General features: G+C 48.3%; 1 protein-coding gene across 1 annotated transcript in view; it reads left to right on the plus strand.

Annotated features, from left to right (window-relative positions):
* The window catches only part of phyhiplb (phytanoyl-CoA 2-hydroxylase interacting protein-like b), a 91,855-nt gene that overhangs the window by 47,616 nt on the left and 18,576 nt on the right, over positions 1 to 25,663 (plus strand). The window contains exons 2-3 of the mRNA XM_038822000.1: positions 5,622 to 5,818; positions 16,476 to 16,650. Of these exons, the coding sequence (XP_038677928.1) occupies positions 5,622 to 5,818; positions 16,476 to 16,650 (372 nt within the window). The remainder of the gene's footprint in view (positions 1 to 5,621; positions 5,819 to 16,475; positions 16,651 to 25,663) is intronic.

Consider the following 25,663-nt stretch of genomic DNA (forward strand, 5'->3'; position numbering starts at 1 on the left):
AAATACGGCATTGTAAAAGTTCACAGTCACCACCGTTCTTCCCCACCTGGAAATGTTAAAGCAGACGCCCTAGCAAAAGCAGGTTCTAGGCATGGTACCCCCCCCGAAAGTGCCCCAGTACACGCAGTTCAGGTCTCACAGACCAACATACAGGATTTAGCCCAGGCACAGAAATAGGACGAGAAGCTCAGGGAAGTTTTAAAGGGAACCTTCCCAGCCCCTTATGACAAATTTAAGAATTCCATGACCACACATGACGGTGTGATTCTTAAAGACAGCCTTTATGTTGTTCCAGAGCAGGATAGGAACCAAGTCATTTATTTGTTCCATGACAATCATGGACATCAGGGAATTGAACCCACTTTAGCCCACCTCAGACCGCTCTGTTGGTGGCCAAATTTAAAAGCCGACGTAACACACTATGTTGAGAATTGCTTGATCTGTGCCCAGAACAATCCGGACAGATACGCAAAGAAGGCTCAACTCAGCCACACCCACCCCGTTAATGGCCCATGGACTAACCTCCAGATAAACTTCATAGGACCCCTACCCCCTTGCAGAAACGGATATAAGTATGTGTTGGTGGTCATTGACACCTTCACAAAATGGGTGGAAACATTTCCATCGTGCACTAATACGGCAAAGACCACAACCAAAATACTAACCCACCACATCTTTACAAGATGGGAACTCCCCCGCAGCATAGAGTCCGATCAAGGCTCCCATTTTACAGGACGAGTTATGAAAAACGTCCTCACAATTTTTGGAATTACTCAAAAGTTTCATATCGCGTACCACCCCCAGTTAAGTGGTATTGTCGAACGCATGAATAGGACACTAAAAGCCACCCTTAGGAAAATGGTTCAGCAGAACAGCACCTGGGACTCAGTTCTCCCATTTGCATTGATGTTTTTACGAAACACGGTATCCACGTCCACAGGATACACCCCCCACACTCTCATGTCCAGACGCCCCACGAAAGGAACGGAATATTTGTTAGGATTAGATTTGACCAGCCCTGCAGTGACGGCCCTCACACACGAAAACGCTGTGCAACAGCTAATCGAAAATGTTAAAACGGCCCAACTAGCAGCCGCAGTGAGAATGGGCACAAGGAAGTAACAGAGCAAGGCTTGTTTCGATAAGACAGTGCATGCCACAGAGTTTGAAGTAGGGCAGTAAGTAATGCTTTCTCTTTACAACCCCAGCATATTCCTGTCACCTAAGTACTCAGGTCCGTACTCCATTTTGGACAAAGTAAGCCCCTCCGTGTACAAGATAAAGTACCCTAATGGAAAGTCTGCATGGTTTCACATAAACCAGTCAAGGCCTATGGCTCGCAGAACAACCACACGCACCACATCCTGCTCGCAGCAGCAGACGAGCTCGCTCCACCCACAGAAAACGCAGTCCCACCCTCCCCCAGCCAGTCCAGCCCGTCCTCAGACTCAACTTCAACTCCGCACACGACTCCGCCTCTCCCCGCCCCCAGACAGCAGCGACAGTGACTGCGAAAGCACTGACGACAGCAACAGCACACCACTATACTATCCCCCTGCACCAGGCCCCACTCCCAGCGACTCCGAGTACGATTCAAGTGATCCCTTCGAGATCACGTACATTAAAGACCCAGACCCACCACCCGACGATTACGAATTAAACCACTGCAATTCAAAACTAGACACACGAATCTGGCACCGGGACAATTCATTCAGACTCATCAGGAACGATGAGATGGACCCCAAGTCACCCCACGCAGCTTTGGCACGACTTCTACAGTCAAGAGTATGGCAGCCGGGAGAAGATGATGACATTGAGTCTGACTCCCACCACGCAAATCCCTTCGCGACCCTGTTTGCAACTGAAAACTGAGGTGTCCAGATGATGTTTAAAAAGGAACCGCTAGAGAGATACGGTGTCCTTTTTGATGGAACCTGCACGATATTCGTTGCATGTTTGTTTGTATGTATTTGTTAAATGTTCAGTGTTTGGAATTTAAACAGCTTTTCACAGCCCCACGCCACCACTCCTTTAACACCCCCTGGCAGTTAATGTGGCATGTTTGACCATGGCCAGATGCCTAGTTTGTCCGCAGAAACCTTTGAGAATTTGCCACCTACTTGATCAGCCGAAACCTCTGAGATGGTGACCAATTATAAAGGGTAATTGACAATAAAGGACAGACAGACAAACACACGAGATCTTAAGCAAGATAATGACAGATATTATGCTTGTGTTCGTTTGGCCTCACGGTAGCATGGTGGTTAGCATCAATGCTTCACAGCTCCAGGGTCCCAGGTTCGATTCCCGGCTGGGTCACTGTCTGTGTGGAGTCTGCACGTCCTCCCCGTGTGTGCGTGGGTTTCCTCCGGGTGCTCCGGTTTCCTCCCACAGTCCAAATATGTGTGGGTTAGGTGGATTGGCCATGCTAAATTGCCCGTAGTGTAAGGTTAATGGGGGGATTGTTGGGTTACGGGTATACGGGTTACGTGGGTTTAAGTAGGGTGATCATTGCTCGGCACAACATCGAGGGCCGAAGGGCCTGTTCTGTGCTGTACTGTTCTATGTTCACAGAATTCTAGAAGCTCAAAGAAGACAGGACGAGAAGAGAAGAGATGAAGACGACCTCCATCTTTGTTATATGGACACTAGCAGGATCCCTTTGGTTGCGCGCAAACGCTCACCCCCACCCCACAGATCGTCAATGATTCACTCCCCGACAGTACACAGAGCCCTGTAACAGTCGACAGTACCCCAAGCTGGTGTGATAAGTTTATCACTTGGTATTCCCTCTCGTATGTCATTGAAGCGCTTTTAGCACTGGCGATACTTTGCAGTATCGTGCAGACCATTCGAATGAAGAAATGGCGAAGAAGAGCCTACCGCTCTCGCACCCCGGTATACAGAATAAGATCCCCTATTTTCGGGGTACCCGAACCCCTCGACATGGATTAAAGTACATTCGTTTTTTTTGTTTGTGTGTGTTCGTTTGTTGAATAAAAAAATGTGATCATTTGTTGAATAAAGGAATGTGAAATCTGCGTTTGACTGCCAAACCAGAGAAATTTGAATGCTGCTATTTTTGTACAGTTAAGATGTTAGGATATTTTTGAATTGTTTGAGTGAGGATAGTTTATTGAGAATAATTAGAGGTTCCAGTTTTTAAATTTTGTAATGCATGTCCTTAATGACATAGCGCCCCCATAGACTTCTGATGATGTGTGTATGTAAGATTGTTTAGTTAAAGATATGTAGCGTAGTTAGGGTCAGAGTAGAGCCTACTCATGAGTGCCCGCTTGGTCAGGGAATGAAGACATCGTAGTAGTGTGATCCTTCACGCTTCGCGTTGAGGATCACAAGGAGGGAGTTTAGCCACCTGGGTGGCCTCGTCCCAATTCCAAAATGGACACTCGCAAAGAGTGCAGGGAAAAATGGACAACAGAGTCCCCGCGGTCAGTTCGCTCTCTTGGAAGCTCTTGGAAGAACTCTTACCTTGGCATTTGGCTCTCAGCGACGAGAGGCCCGCCAAGCACCAACCAAGTAAGTCTAAGGTCAACGCATGCTATGAGATAGGTGCTCCTAGCTACTATTCCATACCAGTTCGAAGCCAGCAGTATCAGAACTGGACAACGGCCATTGTTCCTCTGACTGAGTGGGCCACTCGAAGCTAAGTATAGGCTTTTAGTAGTAGTTGTAGTTTAGCGAGTAGAGTTTATGCATGAGTAATAATTGACTGTGTGTAAATAAATAAATGATTTCAAACTTACTAACTGGTGTATCGAGTCATTGATCAGTATTCGGCTTTGAACCCTGTGGTGGTATCAGAAAGATACCTGGCGACTCTTGAGCAAAGGTAATTAAACAGAGCAAATTAAGGGAAAGCATAATGAGCAACACTATGGCTACCCCAGTTAATATTGGTGCATTTGAAATCCCTACTATTACTACCCTATTTCTTTTACTACTCTGAATTTTGCCTACATATCTGCTCTTCTGTTTCTCTCGGACTGTTAGGCGGTCTATAGAACACTCCCAGCAACCTGATTGCTCCTTTTTGGTTTTTAAATTCTATCCATATGGCTTCAGTTGAAGAGGCTTCTAAGATGTCGTCCATCCTTACTGCTGTAATTGATTCCCTGATGAATATTGTGACATCCCCTCCTTTTATCTCCTCACCTATAGTGCCTGATCACCTCATTGACCCCTGACTAGAGTAAGCTAAGAATCTCTGTGCAACAACTATGTGAAACATTCTCCACTCCATTGCTAAAGGTATATGCTGCAAAGGTTGAGCTTCTTAATACAGTTGTGCAGGTTTTGCCACCATTGCAGCGAGAATGAAAGAGGATGATATTTAAAAGGTCCAAGTTCATATACGTCTGGTGCCCAATGTGATGATCACTAATGAGGTGAAAAGACTGAGAATGGAAGATGGTTGAACAACATCTGTCAGTCGAGCAAGCTTTGCTCCGAACAATCTATGAATTGAGATTGTGCAAATTGATATTTAATTTCTTTGTTTAACCTAGATTTAAAGACAAGCTATGCCTGAGAAGGAAGATGCTTTTGCCGCTAATCTCAGTATTTCACTTCTAAATGATTATTTCTTTTGTGACTTATTTTGTTAGAGGACTTTCATTCCTTCAAAGTAGTAGGATTTGCATCAAGTGTCAGACATTGTAAGATTACATTTTTAAAATGTCAGATACAGTTGTCGATATTGTGTCCTAATTATGCCTATGAGGCAAGTTAGCAAACATCATGGGCGGGATTCTCCCGTAGCCGGCGGGGTGGGGGGGTCCCAGCGGAACAGAATAGCGTGAACCACCTCACCTTCGCACCTTCAGGGGCTAGGCCGGAGTGGTTTGCGCCCCGCCGGCCAGCGTGGAAGGCCTTTGGCGCCACACCAGCCGGGGCCGAAGGGACTCCGCAGGTCCGCGCATGCGCGGGAGCGTCAGCGGCTGCTGACGTCATCCCCATTAATGCGAAGGGGGGGCTCACCTTCGCGCCGGCCATTGCGGAGGCCTACACGGCTGGCGCATAGGAAAAGAGTGCCCCCACGGCAGAGGCCCACCCGCGGATCGGTGGGCCCCGATCGTGGGCCAGATTGCCCCGGAGCCCGCCCGCGCCGCCGGTAAGGGACCTACTCCAATTTACGCTGGCGGGACCTGCATAGAACGAGCGGAACTTCGGCCCATCACGGGTCGGAGAATTGCCGGGGGGGGCCGCTGCGCGCGTTTGCTGACCGGCTCGGCGCGATTCTCGCCCCCGCCAAATCTCCGGCGCCGGAGAATTCGGCAGCCAGCGGGGCGGGATTCATGCCGCCCCCAGCGATTCTCCAACCCGGCGGGAGGTCGGAGAATCCCACCCCATGCCATTACTGCTGGATACTACACTGAACCACCATGCCATTGCAGGGTCCAGCATCCATTCTAACTTACTGCTGGAGGTTTTGCACTGTGCAATGCATCAAACCTTAAGACAGGAGAGCACAATGGCAAGCCTATTGGTCAATGCTTGAATTAGGAGTAAGAAATTCATTTTATCTTTGATTATTTTGTAATCTATTTTCTGTAACTATTGGCAATACTTTCAAACACATGCATTTTATTTTTGCACAGGGAACAAATCACAAGACAGTGGCATTGCAGAGATGGAAGAGCTTGCTGTTCCACACAACATAAAAATAAGTAATATCACATGTGATTCGTTCAAGATCTCATGGAGCATGGATCCAAAATACAAAGATCGTATCACACATTACTTCATTGATCTTAATAAGAAAGAAACTAAGAATTCTAATAAATTCAAGCACAAGGTAAAGTACTCTATTATATAAATATTTACTGTAAAATTATTTGATTTTTCATAGACTGAAGTTGGTTTGCAAAATAATTGCACATATTTCAAAGTTCACTAGTTACAGTGAAAATTGAATCTTCCCTTGATGAAGCAGATGATCTTAAGGAGGAAAGGTGTTCTGTTGAATTACTAAGTAATCACAAAAAAGATATAGTTTCTGTTACTGTACCTTATCTCTGTGCATTTGTAATCTGTAATTGTTTTTAATAGTGTTTGTAAAGGAATAAGGAATTTTAAGAGTTACATCAATTGTAAAGGGATCGTTTTTAATTTCCGTGGATAATAAGAAATGTGAGTCCATGTGGCCTGGCGAACCTTGAAGCAGAACCAACAAGAAGGAAGTTAAGGTATGAAAGTTGTGTGAGTATCTGCACTGGGGGACACAGAAGACAGGCAAAAGAAGTGCTGTTGTAAAGAAAACAGGAGAGCTGAAGTCAGAAGATGATCGGCATAGATGCAGGCAGGAAGAAAAAGCAGACAGAAAGAGGAACTCAGAATTTATGTGATGAGAAGCCAGCAAAGCTCTCTACCAAAAGGTAGTGAGAAGAAAAGTAAAATTCCAGAAGCTTTGGGGGAAGTGATGTATTGGCAAGGTAAAAGGGACTGAATCCAGGGCAGCACGGTGGCCCAGTGGTTAGCATTGCTACCTCACGGCGCCGAGGTCCCAGGTTCGATCCCGGCTCTGTGTCACTGTCCATGTGGAGTTTGCACATTCTCCCCGTGTTTGCGTGGGTTTTGCCTCTGCAACCCAAAGATGTGCAGGCTAGGTGGATTGGCCATGCTAAATTTCCCCTTAATTGGAAAAATGAATTGGGAACTCTAAATTTTTTTAAAAAGGGACTGAATCCTAAACGTGATGCAAAAAGCTCAAATGTTCGAAAGAAGAGTTTGCATCAGAGATCCAGACCATAAGCCATGTGTTGTTGGTTGGTCAGTTGAAAGGGAACTCCAGAAAGTGACAGCATTTGGATTGAATAATAATAATCTTTATGAGTGTCACAAGTAGACTTACATAATAATAATCTTTATTGTCACAAGTAGGCTTACATGATGTTGCTGAAAACAGCGGGTCTGGTGGCCTGAAGTGCATGTTTTAATGCAAGAGGTATTACGGGTAAGGCAGATGAACTTAGAGCTTGGATCAGTACTTGAAACTATGATGTTGTTGCCATTACAGAGACCTGATTGAGGGAAGGTCAGGATTGGCAGCTAAACGTTCCAGGATTTATATGTTTCAGGTGGGATAAAGGGGGAGGTAAAAGGGGTGGCGGAGTTGCGCTAGTGGTTAGGGAGAATATCACAGCTGTATTACGGGAGGACACCTCAGAGGGCAGCGAGGTTGTCTGGGTAGAGATCAGGAATAAGAAGGATGCAGTCAAATGTTGGGGGTTTACTGCAGGCCTCCCAACAGCCAGCAGGAGATAGAGGAGCAGATAGGTAGACAGATTTAGGAAACAAGTAAAAACAACAGGGTTGTTGTGATGGGAGACTTCAACTTCCCCAATATTGACTGGGACTCACTGTGCTAGGGGCTTGGACGGGGCAGAGTTTGTAAGGAGCATCCAGGAGAGCTTCTTAAAACAATATGTAGATAGTCCAACTAGGGAAGGGGCTGTACTGGACCTGGTATTGGGGAATGAGCCTGGCCAGGTGGTAGACGTTTCAGTAGGGGAGCATTTCGAGAACGGTGACCACAATTCAGTAAGTTTTAAAGTGCTGGCGGACAAGGATAAGAGTGGTCCTAGGGTGAATGTGCTAAATTGGGGGAAGGCTAATTATAACAATATTAGGCGGGAACTGAAGAACCTAGATTGGGGGTGGATGTTTGAGGGTAAATCAACATCTGACATGTGGGAGGCTTTCAAATGTCAGTTGAAAGGGATTCAGGACCAGCATGTTCCTGTGCGGAAGAAGGATAAATACGGCAAATTTTGTGAACCTTGGATAACGAGAGATATTGTAGGCCTTGTCAAAAAGAAAAAGGAGGCATTTTTCAGTGCTAGAGGGCTGGGAACAGACAAAGCCTGTGTGGAATATAAGGAAAGTAGGAAGGAACTTAAGCAAGGAGTCAGGAGGGCTAAAAAGAGTCACGAAAAGTCATTGGCAAATAGGGCTAAGGAAAATTGCAAGGCTTTTTACACGTACATAAAAAGCAAGAGGGTAGCCAGGGAAAGGGTTGGCCCACTGAAGGATAGGCAAGAGAACCTATGTGTGGAGCCAGAGGAAATGGGCGAGGCACTAAATGAATACTTTGCATCAGTATTCACCAAAGAGAAGGAATTGGTGGATGTTGAGTCTGGAGAAGGGTGTGTAGATAGCCTGGGTCACATTGAGATCCAAAAAGACGAGGTGTTGGGCGTCTTGAAAAATATTAAGGTAGATAAGTACCCAGGGCCTGATGGGATCTACCCCAGAATACTGAAGGAGGCGAGAGAGGAAATTGCTGAGGCCTTGACAGAAATCTTTGGATCCTCACTGTCTTCAGGTGATGTCCCGGAGGACTGGAGAATAGCAAACGTTGTTCCTTTGTTTAAGAAAGGTAGCAAGGATAATCAAGGGAACTACAGGCCGGTGAACCTTATGTCAGTGGTAGGGAAATTACTGGAGAGAATTCTTCGAGACAGAATCTACTCCCTTTTGGAAGCAAATGGATGTATTAGCGAGAGGCAGCATGGTTTTGTGAAGGGGAGGTCGTGCCTCACTAACTTGATAGAGTTTTTCGAAGATGTCACAAGAATGATTGATGCAGGTAGGGCAGTGGATGTTGTCTATATGGGCTTCAGAAAGGCCTTTGACAAGGTCCCTCATGGCAGACTGGTACAAAAGGTGAAGTCACACGGGATCAGGGGTGAGCTGGCAAGATGGATACAGAACTGGCTAGGTCATAGAAGGCAGAGAGTAGCAATGGAAGGGTGCTTTTCTGATTGGAGGGCTGTGACTAGTGGTGACTAGTTCCACAGGGATCAGTGCTGTTCGTAGTATATATAAATGATTTGGAGGAAAACGTAACTGGTCTGATTAGTAAGTTTGTAGACGACACAGAGATTGGTGGAATTGCGGATAGCGATGAGGACTGTCAGAGGATACAGCAGGATTTAGATCGTTTGGAGACTTGGGCGGAGAGATGGCAGATGGAGTTTAATCCGGACAAATGTGAGGTAATGTATTTTGGAAGGTCTAATGCAGGTGGGGAATATACAGTGTATTGACAGTCAGAGAGATCTAGGTGTGCAGGTCCACAGGTCACTGAAAGGGGCAACACAGGTGGAGAAGGTAGTCAAGAAGGCATACGGCATGCTTGCCTTCATTGGCCGGGGCATTGAGTAAAAGAATTGGCAAGTCTATTGTAGCTGTTTAGAACCTTAGTTGGGCCACACTTGGAGTATTGTGTTCAATTCTAGTCGCCACACTACCAGAAGGATGTGGAGGCTTTAGAGAGGGTGCAGAAGAGATTTACCAGGATGTTGCCTGGTATGGAGGGCATTAGCTATGAGGAGCAGTTGAATAAACTTGGTTTGTTCTCACTGGAACGACGGAGGTTGAGGGGTGACCTGATAGAGGTCCACAAAATTATGAGGGGCATAGACAGAGTGGATAGCCAGAGGCTTTTTCCCAGGGTAGAGGGGTTAATTATTAGGGGCATGGGTTTAAGGTGCGAGAGGCAAGGTTTAGAGGAGATCTACGAGGCAAGTTTTTTACACAGAGGGTAGTGGGTGCCTGGAACTCACTGCCGGAGGAGGTGGTGGAAGCAGGGACGATAATGACATTTAAGGGGCATCTTGACAAATACATGAATAGGATGGGAATAGAGGGATACAGACCGAGGAAGTGTAGAAGATTTTAGTTTAGATGGGCAGCATGGTCGGCACAGGCTTATAGGGCCAAAGGGCCTGTTCCTGTGCTGTACTTTTCTTTGTTCTCTTTGTTCTATTAACACTGCAATGAAGTTACTGTGAAAAGCCCCCAGTCAACACATTCCGGTGCCTGTTGGGTACACGCAGGGAGAATTTAGAATATCCAAATTACCTAATAGCATGTCTTTCGGGATTTGTGGGAGAAAACCGGAGCACCAGGAGTAAACTGACGCAGACAGAGGGAGAACGTGCAGACTCCGCATACACAGTGACCCAAGCCGGAATTGAACCTGGGACCCTGGCGCTGTGAAGCAACATGCTAACCACTGTGCTACCATGCCGCACACTGCAATGAAGTTATTGCAAAAATCCCCTAGTCGCCACACTACTGCACCTGTTCAGGTACACAGGGAGAATTCAGAATGTCCAATTCAGCTAACAAGCACGTCTTCTGGGAAACCGGAGCACCCGGAGGAAACTCACACAGACACAGGAAGAACATGATGGGATCTAAGTGAACGATGGTTCATGGACATGTATGTGCCTTGTTGGTATTAACTGTATCTGGGGACTTTAGATCGAATACAGTTGCCAGTGAAGGTGGCTCAAGGGCTGAATGGATTGAGTGGAAAAATAAGAGATCTTGCATACCAGAGGCCGTTAAAGAAATTTGGAACTGCCCATGGTTCCAGAGACAGATGCACGCGTTAGGGGTTGTGTGTATCTTTTTTATATTGATTATTTGAAACTGTATACCTTTTTATTTACAGTATTATTTGCCTGTTAATTCTGATGGAATTCCCATGGATTCTGATTTGTGTTAGAGTAAAAGTGAAATCTTGTTGGTAATTTTCTCATTTGGGGCCATTTGGTAAGTTTGGTTATTTTTAGTTTATTTTTCCCATGGGGATCGTGATTAAATAATATACAGTTAGGTTACATTTGTACTAGAGTGGGAAAGGCCAGTGTTCACCATTATGCACCAAATATCTGTTTTCAAAATATTTTAGACAGATTGGGATTACTCATTATTCTGGAGAGAACTCTGGAGTATTGTGAATCCTGCATAAGTACTCAGTTTCAAACATGCCTGTGTATAGTTTCAATGCTTAAATTATTTGGGAAGGTTGCTTCTTAACTTTAATTTCTGTAAAAATGCAGAATTTTTCTGAGGAATTATCACTTAGAAATACCATCCTATGAAGAGTGTTTGTACCAGGTGTTACCTAGATCAGATGAACCTGCCCTTGTCACTCCCTAAATTAAGACATGTCTCACTCTGGATCATGCAACTTAATTTTCTTCTGGCATCAGACATAGCTTGTCCTTGTCGATTTGAATGGCGGACTGCAAGCAGCTTTAAGGAAATTACCAGCTACTGTCAGTTACGCAAAGATACCAAAAAGAGCTGGATCAGGGAACAGAACTTTCACTTGGGTCAGGAAGATAGTAATAGGAAGCAACAAAGAACTCAACCAGAGACAAATATAATAAGTAGGTTTTTCAGCATTGTACAGAAAGCAAATATTGCACTTAGAATGCGTTCTATAGGAAAGGCTTCTAATATACTGAATACAAATGGCTATTATTCCACACATTGAGGAACAAAATGCTGTGATCAGTGGAGCAGCATTATAAGCATGCTCTTTTTGTATGTGTTTAATATTGGCTACAGAGATCAAAGGCTCTGCCCATTGTTACATTGCATTTTTTATAAAATAGACAACATAAGGTAGGAAATGTTATTGAATTCTGGTAACTAAATGGTTATGTTTCTTGTGACTTTCGTTTAATTGACTCATCGGCTATTTTAAAACAAAAAGTCACACAACGTTATTTAACAAGCAACCTGGAAGGCTTACTCAGGCTGTGATTGCTGTGTCAAGAATGTAATTACAGTTACTGATGAATATAATAAATGCATTACTTGAGTCAGTGCTTTGGCACAGCTGTTAACAGACCATCTGGGACTTCAGCTTGTAATTTCTGCTCCCAGCCACTCACTGCATTAGCGTAAATTTGTCAGCAACAATGGAAAATGGATAGGTGTTTTGTTTTGCTGGAACTCCACCATTTTCATGTGTAACACATTTCTGGTGGACAGGGTAACAATAAGAATCCAATAGCATGGGGATTTCAATTATATTAATGTAGATTGGGATGGAAATAGTGCAAAAGATAAAGAGGAGTTCTGAAGTGTATTTAACTGAACTTTCTTGAGCAGCGCATTTCTGACCTAGTGAGGAAGAAGTAATTGTTCTGGGAAATGGGATGGGTCAAGTGTCAGGGGAACAATTAGGGAACAGTGATCAATGTATCGTATGATTTAGGTTAGGTAAAGAAAAGGACAAGAACCAATCCATAATACAATTCAAGGGCCAATTTCAGTGAGTTATGAATGGATCTGCCCTGGCCAGTAATGGAACAATGGGCTGCTTTTAAAGAAGAGATGGCTCGGTACAGCTGTGATACGTTGCCGCAAGGGAAGTAAGGTTGGATAACCAAAGCCAGACCTAACTAGATGACAAAAGAGACAGAGAATAAGATGGCAGGTTAATAACATGAATGAGAAGCAGGCTGAATATGGAAAGATTGGAGGGGAAGTGAAGAAAGGAAGAAGAGCAAAGAGAGAGCAGAAGAAGAGACTGGCAGCCAACATAAAAGGGAATTGTAAATTTCCTATGGGTCTATGAATCTTTCTGTAAATAGAAAAAGGATAGTAAGAGGAGGACTGGGACCTGTTAGGGATCAAAAAGGATAACTATACTTGGAAGCAAAGAGCATGTTGGAGTTATTGAACATGTGTTTTGCATAAGGGGCTGGTTTAGCTCACTGGGCTAAATCGCTGGCTTTTAAAGCAGGCCAGCAGCACGGTTCGATTCCCGTACCAGCCTCCCCAGACAGGTGCCGGAATGTGGCGAGTAGGGGCTTTTCACAGTAACCTAATTGAAGCCTACTCGTGACAATAAGCCATTTTCATTTAATTTCATTCCCCTTTACTTAGGAAGAAAATGCTGCCACGGAATAGGATGTAGCTGAGACTCTGGCTGAGCTAAACATTAATAAAAGCAGGGTACTGGAAAGGTTGGCTTAAAGTTGACAAGTCGCCAGGACTGAATGGAATGCATCCAAGGTTGATGTGAGAAGTAAGGGTGGAAATTGCAGAGATACTAGTCACAGTTTTCCAATGCTTCTTAGTTACAAAGATAATTCTAGAGGGCTGGGAATTGCTGATGTCATTGCTAATGTCATTGTTCAAGAAAGGGTGCAAGAATAAACCAAAAACTACAAGCCAGTTAGTTTAACCTCAGTGGTAGGAAAGCTTTTAGAAACAATACTCTGGGACAAAATAAAGTCAGTTGGACAATTGTGGATGAACTAACGAAATCCAGCACATGGGAACACCACCACCTGCAAGTGCCTCTCCAAGATACACACCATCCTGACTTGGAAATATATTGCGGTTTCTTCACTGTCACTGGGTCAAAATTCTGGAACTCCCTCCCTAACAGCACTGTGGGTATATCTACATCACATTGACTGCAGGGGTTCAACAAGGCCTTCCGCCACTGCCTTCTCAAGTGCAATTACTGATGGGCCTAACCAACGAAGCCTACATTCCATGAATGAATATTTTAAAAAGCGATTTGTTAAAGGCAAATCATATTTAACTAAATTAATTATGTCCTTTGGTGAAGTACCAGAGAGGGTTGTTGAAGGTTGATGTATATACGGATTTACAAAAGACATTTGATAAAATGTCATAGAAAAGTTAAAAGGGATAGCGGCCACAATATTGAAGATAGCTGAGTGACTGGAAATAAAATATTGATGAACAGTTGTTTACTGAACTGGAGAAATGTATACAACAATATTCCCATGGGGTCAGTGCTGGGACCACTGCACTTCTCGACCTATATTAATGAGATAGGCTTGGGCACAACTTTAAAATTTGCAGACAACATAAAATGTGGAAGTATTGTGAACTGTGTGGAGGGGCAGCAGGGTAGCATGGTGGTTAGCATAAATGCTTCACAGCTCCAGGGTCCCAGGTTCGATTCCCAGCTGGGTCACTGTCTGTGTGGAGTCTGCACGTCCTCCCCCTGTGTGCGTGGGTTTCCTCCGGGTGCTCCGGTTTCCTCCCACAGTCCAAAGATGTGTGGGTTAGGTGGATTGGCCATGCTAAATTGCCCGTAGTGTCCTAATAAATGTAAGGTTAAGGGGGGGGGGTTGTTGGGTTACGGGTATAGGGTGGATACGTGGGTTTGAGTAGGGTGATCATGGCTCGGCACAGCATTGAGGGCCGAAGGGCCTGTTCTGTGCTGTACTGTTCTATGTTCTATGATGGTGATAAACTTCAAGAGAATGTAGCCAGATTGTTGGAATGGGCAGACACATGGCAGATGCAATTTATTGCAAAAAAGGTTAAGTGGTACATTTTGATAGGAAGAAGGTGGTGAGGCATTATAACTTCAAGGGGGCGATTTTCAGCCCGCATTCGCTGCCAGAGAGAACGATGACATGGGTGCAAAATCCAGAGAGAATCGAGAAATGCGATTCTCTCCGGAGGGATCACGTCTCCCGATTTTCCACGCCTTTCGCCGGTGATGTCATGAAGTTCACACCCATGAGTATCTCATGTTAATGGATTTCAGTAAATTCTAATATCATTAGCCAGATTAGCCAGTCCCCCCCACCCCCACCTCACTGAATATTTTGTTAGCGAGGTTTACAACAGGTTTTATAAGACAAGATTCAGTCGCGGGGATCCCTCTAGCGGCGTAAAGGTAAGTATAGCCCCCTGGGGGAGAGGGGGGCAGTGCAGGGCTTGGCCCTTATGGGAGTCCCATCTGGGGGATTCCAGTTGTGTGTCTATGGAAGGTGGGGGGGGGGGGGGGGGGGGGGATAGAGTGAGCGAGTGAGCAGGAAGTCTGGGGCCTGATCTTTGTAGAGTTTGTTGAAGTCAGTGAACTGTGTGTGTGAAGCTATGTTGCCGGCTTTCAGTCTGCCTTGCCACCCCTTTCAGGTTCCACCCTGCCAGAGTGATGGCCTAAACCCCTCCCACTCATTTTATTTTACTCAGAGAGGCTCAAGACCGGGAGAGAGAACTAGGCTGTGCAGCTGGAGAGCTACATGCGGTTTTCATTCTGAGTTTGACACTGAAAAAGTATTGAAAATTCCACCCAAAGCCTGCAGTTCTAAAGTTGGTGCATAATACCCACAGTTGAATCCACCTCCACCACTCTCTCAGTCTCTGCAGTCCAGATTCTTACCACTTGCTGTAGTTAAAAAAATAATTTTCCTTATGTTGCCTCTGGTTCCTTTGCCAGTCAGCTTAAATCAGTGTCCTGCCAACAGGAACTGTTTCTCTTTGTGAACTTTGTCCAGACCCTGTGTGATTTTGAGGACACCTATCAAATTAGCTTTGCCAATCTGTAATCATAACTAAAGTCTGTTATCCCAGGAATCATTCTTGGTAATCTTTTCTGTAAGGTTTTCCAATGCCCTCACATTCATCTTAAACTGTGGTGCCAGAATTGGACAAAGTTCTCCCATTTAGGCTGCAGGAGATATTTCACCATGACTTCCTTGCTTTTGTACCCTTATGCCTGTTTATAAAGCCTTTGATTCCAAGGTTAGGTGGTTAGATTGGAGAAACTGGGTTGTTCTTCTTAGAGAAAAGAATGTTGACAGAAGATCTAATAAAGGTGTTCAAAATTATAAAGGGTAGATAAACAGTTGATAGAACAGAATAGATAAGAGAGAAACTTCCCTTTGGCAGAAGGGTTTGAAACCAGAGGACACCGATCTAAAGTAATGGGCAAAAGAAGCAAAGGTGACACAAGGAAGAGCTTTTGTGTGGAATGAGTGCTTATTTGGGTACATGCATCACAGTACATGCATCACTGAAATCTGAGGGTTTTGAATGCACTGCCTGAAAGGGCGGTGGAGGCACAGTTAATTGTGGCTTCAAAGGGAATTGAGTAAGCACCTGAAACGAAAAATGACAAGGCTATGGGAAAAGGAGATGGGAAAAGACTAGATAAATTGTTCATGCAGAGTCAACACAGACGTGACGAGCTAAACACGCCCTTTGCTGTAACTGTTCTATAACTCTACATCAAATTTTCTCTTTGTTATTGCCAATTCATATGCTCACTGGAATGATAATATGTAGGACTTGAATTCCAAGTCCCCTGGCCAAAAGGTGATACTTTCCGACCCTGCAACCAGCAGTGACTTCTTCCTTGTGCTATCAGTGTTGCTCCTGCTCACTGTGCGCACTTTCTCTAGCTCGCTATTTCCCATAGCTTGAATAGCTTTGAGATAGTGCTTGGGAAGATAGACTCAGTAACGGTACATGCATCACTGAAATCTGAGAAATAGTGTTTGGAATGGTTGCCTGAGTGGAACTCGCATGGCACTTTAAAAGGATTTATGAGAGTTTTTTGTTGGGATTCCTGTCATATAATTCAAGGCAACAAACCAAGACGAATGGAATAATAAGATTAAATCTCAATTGTCACATCCCTACTTACTTCCCCATGTCTGCTCAATGGCGCCAGGCTTGTGATCTGTTTTGCAACACATTTTCTGTGGACAAAGAAGAATTCCAACCACTTAGAACTTCTTTTGAATTTAACATTTTTGTAACCTCAATGCCTCAGGGAAAACATTAGGTTTGATGATGTGCACTGTATTATCTGCAATATTATTGCTCAAACCATTTGAGAGATCAGAGTTCTATTTCTTCTGCAGGATGTTCCTACTAAACTGGTGGCAAAAGCAGTTCCTCTGCCAATGACAGTGCGCGGCCATTGGTTCTTGAGTCCCAGAACAGAGTACACTGTGGCTGTTCAGACTGCATCGAAACAAGGTGATGGAGATTATACAGTTTCTGACTGGAGTGAAGTCGTGGAATTCTGTACTGCAGGTAAAATTATATTTGAATCAATTTCTCGAGCATGGAAACAAAGGAGCAGGAGTAGGTCTTTCAATCAATTGAGTCTGCTCCACCATTCCATATGATCATGGCTGATTGTCCACTTCAATGCCTTTTACCCACACTATCCCCATATCCTTTTATGTCACTGACATTTAGGAATCTGTCCCTCTCTACTTTAAACATGCTCAAAGGCTGAGTTTCCACCGCCCTCTGGGGTAGTGGATTTCTCCTCATCCCGGTCCTAAGTTTTGAAATTGTGTCACTTAGTTCTAGACTCCCCAAACAGGGGAAACATCTTGCCTGCATCTATCCTACCTATCCCTTTAAGTATTTTGTAGGTTTCAATTGAATCATCTCTCGTTCTTCGAAATTCTAGAGAATATAGGTCCAGCTTCCCAAATCTCTCTTCACAGGACAGTCCTATATCTGTCCATCCCAGGAACAAGTCTGGTGAACCTTTGTTGTAATTCCTCTATAACAATAATATCCTCCGACAGTAAAAGGACCAAAACTGCACACAGTATTTCAAGTTGCAGTGTAGCCAAGGTTCTGGTGCGCTTGCAAGACTTCACTACTACTTTACTCGAACCGTCTTGTGATAAAGGCTAACATACCATTAGCCTTCCTAAGTTGCCTGCTACACCTTGCGTATTAGCTTTAAGTAACTTATTGATGAGTTTTTGTATATCTGCACTTTCTAATGTCTTGCCATTTAAGAAATAATTTGTGCGTCCGTTCCTCCTACCAAAGTGGATAACCTACATTTTCCTACATTGTATTCCACCTGCCATTTCTTGTTCACTTACTGTCTGTCCAAATCCTCTTAAAAAGGCATATTCAGCCAACATTCTACCTTTTTCTAAACTCCAACATGATTCTTGCAAAATATGTATTTTTCTCTATTGCTTCATTTTTCTGGATTGATTTGTCATTTTTTAGGGAATGTATCAGTGGAATAGTGACATATGGGACACGATCTACCGGCAGTGTCCCACCCGACAGGGAGCGTGACGCGCTGGGTAGACACTGGGAGAAGCCTCCCGCGGGCAACTAGTACACTTTGCAAGATCTACCCCGACCTCGTGAGGCGGCACGATCAGAACTCCACCCACAATAAGCGTGACCAAGCCACACGTGCCTAAATAGGTTTTAAAACTAGTAAGGTGTACTCACCCAGGATCTACCGCCCTCCTGGCATCAAACGGCCTCCCCAGAGAGTCCCCAGCCGGGTGCCATTCAGTACTGGTCCACACAAACTTGGACCAGGCGGAACGGTACTTGGGGGATCTCCCAGGCCATCAGAGGCCCCCGGGTGGTCAAGGACAGTGCAGGATGGCCCTCCCCTGAAGCTTTGGCACCTTGGCACTGCCACCCTGACACGTCCAAGGTGCCCATGGCACTGCAAAGCCAACATGAACACTGCCAGATTGGCATTGCCCAGGGCCTGAGCGGGGGCCATGCCCATGAAAGTAAGATGGGGGGAGGTGCGGATATGAAGGGGCATCTGCATATTGGAAGGGTTGAAGGTTTGGGGTTGTGGAAGTGGGGGCAGCCTGAAAGGAGGGTGAGATAGCCTGAACAGGGGGGCCCCTCAGTGACCCCAAAGCGGGATGTCATCACTTGGCGATCGGGCGCCTTGATCTGTCGTTGAGAGAGTTGCAGTGCTGGTGGCGACTCAGGCGTCAGCTTGGTCTTCAGTGACTCCGGGGCGGTCCTTGTGGGGAGGGGCGGGGTGATCCGACGCCGGGGGGGGGTTCTCACAGTGGCCTGGTCCGCGATCGGGGGCCACCGATCTGCGGGCAGGCCTGTTCCGTGGGGGCACTTTGTCCTTCCGTGCCGGGCCCCTGCAGGGCTCTGCCATGGCAGGCACGGAGAAGAGAATCCCCCGTGCATGCGCCAAAATACGACGGCCGGTCTGCGCATGCGGGGAACCACGCCGGCGGTTCCGCACATGCGCGAGATGACACTGGCCCTTCGGCGCATGCGCGAACACGCGACGTCCTTTCGCCGTCGGCTGGAGCGTCGCCAGCCCCTCCGGCGTCCACCTAGCCCCCGAAAGTGTGGAGAATTCCACACTTCCAGGGGCCGTTAACGCCGGAGTGGTTGGCGCGGGTACTCCCTCCGGCGTGGGTACATAGTCCCCCAGAAGGGAGAATCCCGCTGTATATGTGTGTGGCGGGGTGACAGTTCTCATGGGTGGGGGGTGTGGGGGACTCACAAGTTCACTTAGAGATCGGGGCACCCTTTCAAAATGGCAGTCTAATCTCTGAGTTCAGCAGTGCTGGAAGAAATTCACACTCAAGCGTAATGAGGCCGGTGAGTAGCGGGGCCGGCCAAAAATTGGATCCGTGCAAGGCGCCAAACGGTTTACGATGCAACCGGCCTGCTCCCATGGGCGAATTCGGAATCCCGCCATTGCATGGCGAGAAACAAATTATCACCACTTAAGCCCATTTCCATACAATTAACGAGATCCACCCGTATTCTAATGGCCTCCTATCATTTACCGGCCTCCACAGCAAGTGCTCACGCTGGCGCCGATTAGTACTCCTTTTTAAAAATACGAACCTGACGGACGGGGTTCTGTGGGGAGCTGAGGAGGTTAGTCGCCATCGTTGCTCACAGGCAAAAGGTCCAGGGGCACTGGGCTTGCTGCCCCTGTGCTTGGTGAGGGACGGAAAACCCTCAGCTGGGGTGGGGGAAGGTGGGGGAGACCTTCTGCCGAGATGGGCCGCCATGGGAGGGTGAGGGGGACAACCGGAGGAGGCAACTGCTAAGGCCTCTTACCATGCAGCTGAAGGCTATTGCTAATAGGGAATTAGCAATCATCATTAAGTAAGCACTTCACACAAGCCAAGTGTATTCCCGTGGGAGGGAGGGCCATGTAGCATGCGGATGTCATTGTCTGTCATCCCAAACAGAGTGTGATGCCTGGATTATATACCTGAACACTGCGGGAGGCAACACCACAAAAGCAGCAGCTATCATCCGAACACGTAGGGAATGGAGCACAGATCCGGCAACATGTCCACGGCAGGAGGGTGAGTGCCATGGGGAGGGTCCAGCACCCAGTCCAGGTCGTGTTGTGAGTGGGTGCCCGGGGTACAAGGACCAGGGCCTAATGAGGGGGGCCCGCTGCGGCCATGAGTACGTGGGCAGGGCGCTCCGGGTTTGGGGGGGGGGGAGGTATCATTGGGGGAATGGAGCGTACCGGGGTGGGAGCCACTGCTGTTTTTCGGTCTAACACCCTCTCCCAATGCCTTGCAGATATTGAAAGCTATGGCAGGGATGTTGTACGTAGAAATTGCCCTATTAATGCTGGTGCTACGCGATGCGGCCAGACGCTGGTGTAGGCTGCAGCAGCATCTGCAGATGCTTGAGGCAGCGTTCCATGTGCCGGACTCCATCCCACACCCCGAGGACCTGGCTGCCCTTCAGGCCAGGGAGTGACCCAGAAGGGTGTCCCACGACGGCTCAGGGTGTGCCCGGCCACCATTTGAACAAATGTCGGATAGTGCATGCCACAGGAAGGTCCGCCTCAACGAGGAGATGGAGCTATACCTGTGCCATATCCTCATGGACTTGGCACCACGTGGAGGACACACATTGCCGGTGGCCATCAAGGTCACTGCAGCCCTGAACCTTCTGCCACGGTATCATTCCAGGGTCCGAGTGGGGACAGGTGTAATATTTCGCAGGCCACATCTGGCAATTCCCGAAACTCCTGTAGGTGTATCATCCCACCCCCCCCCCCCCCCCCCCCCCCCCCCCACCCCCGCTCGCTTCGGTGCCCCCCAGTGATCCTCGATGTGCTTTGCCCTCTTAGCTCTACCACTACATCTAGTTGTGTCCCCAAGACACACATATTAGGTGGGGGCAGCCAGCAGGCTACCTTATCCCACGCAGCAATGGGTGCCTTGTGGCTCAGCCTTGGGGGAACAGGGCATCCCTCCTGGCCTCCACCGCGTCGAGGAGCCTCCCCAGGTCAGCAACCCCGATTCTTGGGGCCGGTCTCCTGGCGCCATTGCGAGCTGGTTGAGGTTGGCCGTGGAAGTGCAGCCTAAGTGCTGCTTGGCGTTGTTAGCAGGGGGCTGGCGAGCGTGGTAACGGCAAATCAACTGACGAGCCGGCATTCGGAGCAGAAAGCCCATGAGGCCTCAAGTAAACAGCGAGGAGAACATATGGGCGACACGGTGGCAGAGTGGTTAGCTCCCCCGAGGGTCCAGGAAGGTTTGCCAGAGGGCAGTCAGTGCTGCCTGGGACGAGGTGGCGACAGCAGTGCAATTTATTGTGTAGAACTTTGAAGATGAACGTCTTACTCAAGCCGGATCGCCTGGAGCCGAACCCTCACGCAGCCTACGCCACAGCCACTTTCGAGCACTGGCTAGCCTGGTTTGAAGAATATCTCGGAGCATCCACAGAAGTCATCTCAAACCTACAGAAGCTCCAAATACTCTACGCACGGGTGAGCCCACAAGTTTTCCTCCTCATTCGGGACACTCCCACTTACGCGGGAGCGATGGCACTACTGAAAGGACAGTACATCAAGACTGTTAATCAGGTTTTCGCCAGGCACCTCCTAGCCACGAGACGGCAACTCCCGGGGGAGTCCCAGGACGATTTCCTGCATGCTTTGCGGATACTTGGCAGAAACTGTAATTGCCAGGTGGTGTCGGCAGTCCAACACACGGAACTGCTGATCAGAGACGCCTATGTCACGGGCATTAAGTCCAATTAAGTCCGCCAGCGATTATTAGAAGGTGGCACACTCGGCCTTAGAGACTGTACAGCTCGCTAACTCCCTGGAAGTGGCCTCCCGCAATCTGGAGTCCTACACCTCTGACCCTCGTGGGCACCATCATCCAACCCGGGTACACCGCAAGTCTGCGCCACGTGGCAGCCAGCTAACTCCGCAGGCCCCAAATGCTATTTTTGTGGCCAGAACAAGCACCCCAGACAACGCTGCCCAGCATGGAACACGACCTGCAACGGGTGTGGCAAGAAGGGCCACTTTGTCTCCCTTTGCCAAGCCCGATCGGTCACTGCCGTTTCCAGGCCCAGCATCGCTATACCCCCCACGTGCGATGCAGGGGCGCTAAACCATAAACCGGTACACGCACCTCGATGCGTACCCCCTCCCCCGGATAGCGGACATGGTGAATCAGATTGCACATTACCGGGTGTTCTCCACGATGGATCTGAAGTCCGCATACCACCAGCTCCCATTCTGCCTGGAGGACCGCCACTGCACAGCTTTTGAGGCAGACGGCCGCCTCTTCCACTTCCTTCGGGTCCACTTGGCGTCACCAACGGGGTCTCGGTCTTCCAAAGAACGATGGACCGAATGTCCAGGGGGTTGGATTATGAGGAAAGGGGTTGGATTATGAGGAGAGGTTGAGTAGACTGGGACTGTACTCGTTGGAATTTAGAAGGATGAGGGGGGATCTTATAGAAACATTTAAAATTATGAAGGGAATAGATAGGATAGATGCGGGCAGGTTGTTTCCACTGGCGGGTGACAGCAGAACTAGGGGGCATAGCCTCAAAATAAGGGGAAGTAGATTTAGGACTGAGTTTAGGAGGAACTTCTTCACCCAAAGGGTTGTGAATCTATGGAATTCCTTGCCCAGTGAAGCAGTTGAGGCTCCTTCATTACATGTTTTTAAGGTAAAGATAGATAGTTTTTTGAAGAATAAAGGGATTAAGGGTTATGGTGTTCGGGCCGGAAAGTGGAGCTGAGTCCACAAAAGATCAGCCATGATCTAATTGAATGGCGGAGCAGGCTCGAGGGGCCAGATGGCCTACTCCTGCTCCTAGTTCTTATGTTCTTATGTTCTTATGAATGGTGGACCAGTACAAGCTGCAGGCCACATTTCCGTACTTGGACAACGTCACCATCTGCGGCCACGACCAGCAGGGCCACGACGCCAACCTTCAGAAGTTTCTCCAAACCGCCCAAGCCCTCAACCTCACTTATAACAAGGAGAAATGCATTTTCCGCACAACCCGACTAGCCATCCTCGGCTATGTCATGGAAAACGGTGTCCTAGGGCCCGACTCCGACCGTATGGGGCCCCTCCTGCAACTCCCCCTCCCCCACTGCCCCAAGGCCCTGAAAAGATGCCTCAGGTTCTTTTCCTATTATGCCCAGTGGGTCCCCAACTATGCGGACAAAACCCACCCACTGATTAAAGCTACCATCTTCCCACAGGCGGCTGAGGCCCGCCAGGCCTTAAGCCGCATCAAGGCAGATATTGCCAAAGCCGCGATGCGTGTGGTAGACGAGTCCATCCCCTTCCAGGTGGAGAGCGACGCGTCAGAGGTCACCCTCGCCGCTACCCTTAATCAGGCAGGCAGGCCCGTAGCCTTTTTTGTCCCGAACCCTCAACGCCGAGATTAGACACTCCTCAGTCGAGAAAAAAGGTCAAGCCATTGTGGAAGCTGTACGGCACTGGAGGCACTACCTCGCTGGTAGGAGGTTTACCCTCGTCACCAACCAACGATCGGTAGCCTTCATTTTCGACAACACACAGCGGGGCAAGATCAAGAACGATAAAATCTTGAGGTGGAGGATCAAACTCTCCACCTATAATTGCGATATTGTGTATCGTCCTGGGAAGCTCAATGAGCCCCCAGATGCCCTGTCCTGTGGCACATGAGCCAGCGCGCAAGATGACCAACTCCAGGCCATCCACAACGACCTCTGCCACCCAGGGGTCACCCGGCGTCTCCACTACATCAAGGCCCGCCGAGGAGGTCAGGGCCATGGCCAGGGATTGCCAAATCTGCGCGGAGTGTAAGCTGCACTTCTATCGACCAGATAAGGCCCACCTGGTGAAGGCAACCCGGCCTTTTGAACGCCTCAGTATCGACTTCAAAGGGCCACTCCCCTCTACCAACCGCAACGCATATTTTCTTAACATCATTGGTGAGTACTTCCCCTTTGCAATCCCTTGCCCCGACATGACCGCGGCCACCGTCATTAAGGCCCTACATAGTATCTTAGCCTTGTTCGGTTTCCCCACTTACGCCCACAGTGTCCGGGGCTCCTCATTTATGAGCGACGAACTGCATCAGTACCTGTTCGGTAAGGGCATCGCCTCGAGCAGGACTACCAGTTACAACCGCCGGGGAAACGGACAGGAGGAGAGGGAGAACGCAACGGTCTGGAAGGCCATCCTCCTGGCCCTACGGTCTAGGAATCTCCCAGTTTCCCACTGGCAGGAGGTCCTCACCGACGCACTCCAGTCCATTAGGTCACTTCTTTGCACAGCCATGAACGAGACCCCTCATGACCGCCTATTTGTTTTCCCTAGGAATCTCTCTTCCAGCCTGGCTGACAACACCGGGGCTCGTACTCCTCTGAAAACACGTGAGGAGCCATAAGCCATAGGTCAAGAGGGTCCATCTCCTTCACGCCAACCCCCACTATGCCTACGTGGCGCACCATGACGGCCGACAAGATACAGTCTCCCTCCGGGACCTGGCAACCGCAGGATCCCCTATGACCATCATCTACTCCCCCCAACCTACACCGAACAGCGCTCCCTCCCCTACATGGCCTCCACCCCCCCCCCCTCAACACCCCCATCGCCGACCTACAGGGATGAAGCTCCAGAAGACACGTTCCTGAAGTGCACATCTGTGCCCGCACCGACGAGTTCAACACCCGTGTCCACAGCGAAACCAGAACTCAGGTGATCGCAGCGCACGATCAGGGCGCCGGACAGACTCAACCTGTGAGCCACTTCACCCCCGCTAGACTTCAATTTTTTAACAGGGGGTGAATGTATTATGACAACCATTCACCACTATTGCATTGTAGTATGTTGTTGCCCTTGTGGGCTCCACCTATGGACGAATACACCTATGGTGTATTGTATTACACCACTTTGTATCATGTTGGTGCCCTTGTGGGCTGCACCCCTGGCTCCGCCCCCTTGAGGGGAGGTATATAGAGCTGCTGTCGTGCAGGCGGCTCTCAGTGCAGAGCAATCGCAGGTAGGCACAGTTCTAGCTGATTAAAGCCACTGTTCACTTCAACTCTCCGTCTCGTGTGGATTGATGGTCGCATCAAATCCCTCAGGAAAAGCTCTCCCACAATTGCCACTGAGAGCCCAAACTGGCGGTGGCATACCGGACATAAGAATCCTCACCACTTTCAAGGAGCGTCCCCTGGAGGTGATGGTGTGGTCGAGGCAGAGCAGTCACCAGCGCAAAGGCTGGTAGATGCAGCAGATGTGAGGAACCATCGGGCTCCACTCGGAGGACCTGTCAAACGTGAGCTGTTCTTGTCTTACTGACTGACCCATCCCTCCCACAGACCAAAAGTCCATTCTCCCGCAGGTCCTCCAGCTGAAGGTGCCAGCCCATCTTGGGCGGCATCTTCTCTAGCCTATCGGGAGACCACCTTGGAGGAGAGCTCCAAAGATGAAACTGTTATAGTGGCGGCACAGCTGTAATCCCCACCCTCCAACAGTGCAAATACACACACCTCAGTGGGAAATGTTAGTGGTCAGGCTTCTGGGGCACAATCTGGTGAGCACCCCACTGCTGCTGATGCACATCGTGGAGGCAGGAACCCCCAGACAAAATAACAGTTGGAGGTCTGCTGGATCCCAGGACCCAGCTGGTTCCCAGCCTGGTGCTGAGCCTGTGGAACAGGGTTACCCGGGGCTAATGGAGAGTTTAGGGAGAATTCAGGACATTCAGAGGGAAATGACAGCGACACTCCAGCAGATCCATTTCCGATTGGAGGAGTCCCAGAGGAGATGTCGCCGGCAATGTGTGGCACTGAGGCCAACACTGCTAGGGTGGCAACTGCAGTGGAGAACCTGGTTCATGATGTCGACACCAGTAGTGAAGGTGTCCAAGGCGTCGCGCAGTTGGTGACGGCCATGGCGGAAAGGCTTAGGAAAATGTCCGCCTCACTGAGAGATGTGAACAGTACCCAGCTGACTTTGATGAGGTTCTGCGGGACATGTCCCGCTCTCAGCTGGGC

The sequence above is a fragment of the Scyliorhinus canicula genome, chromosome 16 (assembly GCF_902713615.1).
Source record: "Scyliorhinus canicula chromosome 16, sScyCan1.1, whole genome shotgun sequence".
In the NCBI taxonomy this organism is placed as follows: Eukaryota; Metazoa; Chordata; class Chondrichthyes; order Carcharhiniformes; family Scyliorhinidae; genus Scyliorhinus; species Scyliorhinus canicula.